The sequence below is a fragment of the Monopterus albus genome, unplaced genomic scaffold (assembly GCF_001952655.1).
Source record: "Monopterus albus unplaced genomic scaffold, M_albus_1.0 scaffold94.1, whole genome shotgun sequence".
NCBI classification, from domain to species: Eukaryota; Metazoa; Chordata; class Actinopteri; order Synbranchiformes; family Synbranchidae; genus Monopterus; species Monopterus albus.
The window spans coordinates 821,810-824,905 of record NW_018127974.1 but is presented as its reverse complement, the minus strand read 5'-3'; the positions used below and the strand labels follow the sequence as shown (position 1 = coordinate 824,905).

General features: G+C 41.1%; 1 protein-coding gene across 2 annotated transcripts in view; it reads left to right on the top strand.

Annotated features, from left to right (window-relative positions):
- srrm1 (serine/arginine repetitive matrix 1) overlaps positions 1–3,096 on the top strand; it is a 14,648-nt gene that overhangs the window by 3,519 nt on the left and 8,033 nt on the right. Inside the window, exons 4-7 of one of the 2 annotated variants that reach the window (XM_020608647.1) lie at positions 348–518; positions 1,635–1,729; positions 1,818–2,042; positions 2,782–2,967. In XM_020608647.1, the coding sequence (XP_020464303.1) occupies positions 363–518; positions 1,635–1,729; positions 1,818–2,042; positions 2,782–2,967 (662 nt within the window). In that variant the 5' untranslated portion in view covers positions 348–362. Of the gene's footprint in view, positions 1–6; positions 519–1,634; positions 1,730–1,817; positions 2,043–2,781; positions 2,968–3,096 lie in introns of those variants that run through there. The other variant, XM_020608646.1, reaches the window with a different exon arrangement.

The following is a 3,096-nucleotide window of genomic DNA, read 5'->3' as shown; positions in this document are numbered from 1 at the left end:
AATCAGAAAAGGGCATAGCACAGTATTGCATGCAGTTTTTATATTACTAGGTATGTCTTCCCTCAGGTAGCTCGCATTCTCAGTTTGATGAGGTTGAGTGCAATTTAAATCAATCACTTATTTTTGATAGGTTATTAAGTCTAAGATTGGACTCAGGGAGGGTAAAATGTTGTAGTCAGTGTCTGTCTTATTTTCAGCATGGTTAACTACATAGTCACAGGAATAGTTTAGCGAGCAATAGAGGGTAGGAGCGCCATTTGTGGGATCCTGTCTCCCACTAATATTAAGCCTGTCAGTGTTTCAATGGCCGTATGGTCTTTTCTCTCCTCCCTTCGTGTGTGTTGCAGCATCCGGATAGCAAGATGATGCAGATCAACCTGACAGGCTTCCTGAATGGGAAGAATGCCCGGGAGTTCATGAAGGACCTGTGGCCCCTGCTGCTGAGCGCCCAGGAGAACATTGCCGGCATCCCCTCTGCCTTTCTGGAACAGAAGAAAGAAGAAATTAAACTGAGACAGGTGAGCTGCTCCATGAAATAAACTTTGGTAAAACAGAGGGTCATGTGGAGTCCAACAGGCAGTAAGGGTAAGAAAAGTGTGTACGCATTGAGTTCTTTCCTCAATACTGATAATAAGCAAATGTGCACAGTATGATAATCATCAATTTTTATATTAAGGTATACCATGAAACCGATATACTGCTGCAACCCTAGACAGTTATGTTGAAAATGGCGTTTGACATGTTGAAATGTCCACAGAGTATATGGACATTATAGGGTAGTGTGAGGCGTGTTCTTTTATTTTGAAAAGAGAAGACTAATAAAAGGATATATCACAGTGTGAAATGTATTATTATGCATTAACGTATCAAAATTAGCATGTGCACATGGATCTTCATTGTTTAGGATAAACAGAAAAGACTGTCTTCAACTTGTCGGTATACAATATTTGTATGAAAAGGTGCTACTATCTAATTGGTCAAAAACTGTTGGGGAGAAGCCGTGGTTTAGACTTAACTCTCCCGTTATTGGCACTTCAGTCTGTCCGTCCTCCTTAGTCCTTTCTGCTCCAATCGAAGAGGACCGCATCCTAAGAGGAGGAGGAATATTTATACTGCCTTAATTTTTACCTAGACACTTCCTTTGTTTCTAACTAACTGCTTTATATTAGGCATTGCTTTCCAGTTCCAATTAAAACTGCTTTGCCTGTGTGTGCGTAATGGTTCTACCTTTGAAGTTTTCTCCTCTTCCTGGCTTCAGATCTAATCTCTGTTTACTAACCATAGTGTCCCAGTGAACCCTAATTCCCCTGGGCTCATCTGCCAGGTGGTGATAGTAAAGTAACTGTGGATTCTCTTTGCCAAAGCTGTAAATCTAATGAGATTCAGTGTTTTAGTGAACCAGTCCCTTGAACCAGTGCTCCAGTTGGCTAAGACTATAAATATTGACCAGCGATTCAGTGAACACATAGGGTGATATGTAACTACATAAACATAACTGAAATAAAAGTATGTAAACTTATGTATGCTATGAAATAAAAACCTTAACTAATCCTATTCATATCTACTTCAAAATAAAATCACCCTAACAGTAGATGCATTGTAAAGAGGTTGTTTCCTCATTCCCTTTTTGGCAGATTGAACAGGAGAAGCTTTCTTCACTAAAGAAGGTTGCTGAGGAAAAGAAGGACAAAGATTCTAGAGACAGGGCTCAGTCAAAGAGCCCAAGGAGGTAAAAAAAAAAATGTCTTCAATATTGAGTTCAGAGGATGGAAGTTAGAACATGGAAAGATGATGGTGTTTCCTTCTCCTCTGTCCAGGCGGAAGACAAGGTCACCATCGCCTCGACGAAGGTCACCAGTGAAGCGGGAAAGAAAACGCAGCCCCTCGCGGTCCCCAAGACGCAAACCCAGTCCAGTTAGTGGCACTTCACCCCCTCCACCTCTGATGCAGTTGCCCCTGAAGCCTTCAGAGCAACATGCAGAGCCGGATACATCAGGAAGAGCAGTGCCAGACCCAGTTGTTCAGGAGGCTTCTTCCACCTGGTTGGTGGAATGCTTTCTTTGTTTTTAGCTTTTTGTCTCGGTTGCAGAGTTAGGGTAGTAATGAGGTTTATTTAATAGTGTCTGGGGACCTGTAGTGTCTTTCAGTCTGTGTAGCCATTGTATCAGTGGGCATCATGCAAGAGCATTTTCTTGTCATTCTTGTCTAATTTTTCTCATTTGTCTGAGGCTCACTTGTGTTCCTAGTCCATTTCACCAAACTTCACTCTTTACAGCACAAACTTGTTATTAATCATGAAGAAATATCAAAAATACTGAAATCTAAAATTGTCAATTCGAAAGTATTTATTGATGATATGGTGAACATTGCATTGTTGGGTAGATGTGCATTTTTTTATATATAAATCCATGTATGATATTTAAATTCCAGAATCAGCCAAAAAGTGTTTACTCACTGTGAAGAAAGGCTGTCTGGACCATTTTGGAATTTCATTAATTTATTCCTAGGAGAAAATTCAAATTCAGAGAAAAGTGGTGAATGCCACACAATGCCACTTAATGAGTCTGTTTGCACAACTGCCTCTTGCATGGGACCCATTATTCTGAACAGTGAACTGATCAAAACAAAAATAAAAGTGATCCATAATTAGTTTAATTGGCAATATAGGTTAAGAACAGTGTAATTACATTCATATAATTTAGCTTTTCCCCCCCCCCTCCACATCCTGTTTTTGTTTTGAGCATATGACAGTCTGATAGGGAGTATCTTTTTGTCCTATAGTGAACCAGTTATTGAGGTGGTAAAAGCAGACTCGGTGACTGAAATCAAAGAACCCTCTGAAGAAAAGTCTCATAAGAAAGATGAAAGGCCCAGATCACGGGAAAGAGAGAAGGACAGCAAGAAGGAGAGACCTCACCACCGCTCCCGATCTCATTCCCGCTCTCGCAGACGACGCTCCCGTTCCAGGTAACTCATGACATTTGTTGTATTAAGTTACTATGGTGTATTCCATCCATCCATTTTCCTCCGCTTATCCGGGACCGGGTCGCGGGGGCAGCAGTCTAAGCAAAGATCTCCAGACACTTCCTCCAGGTC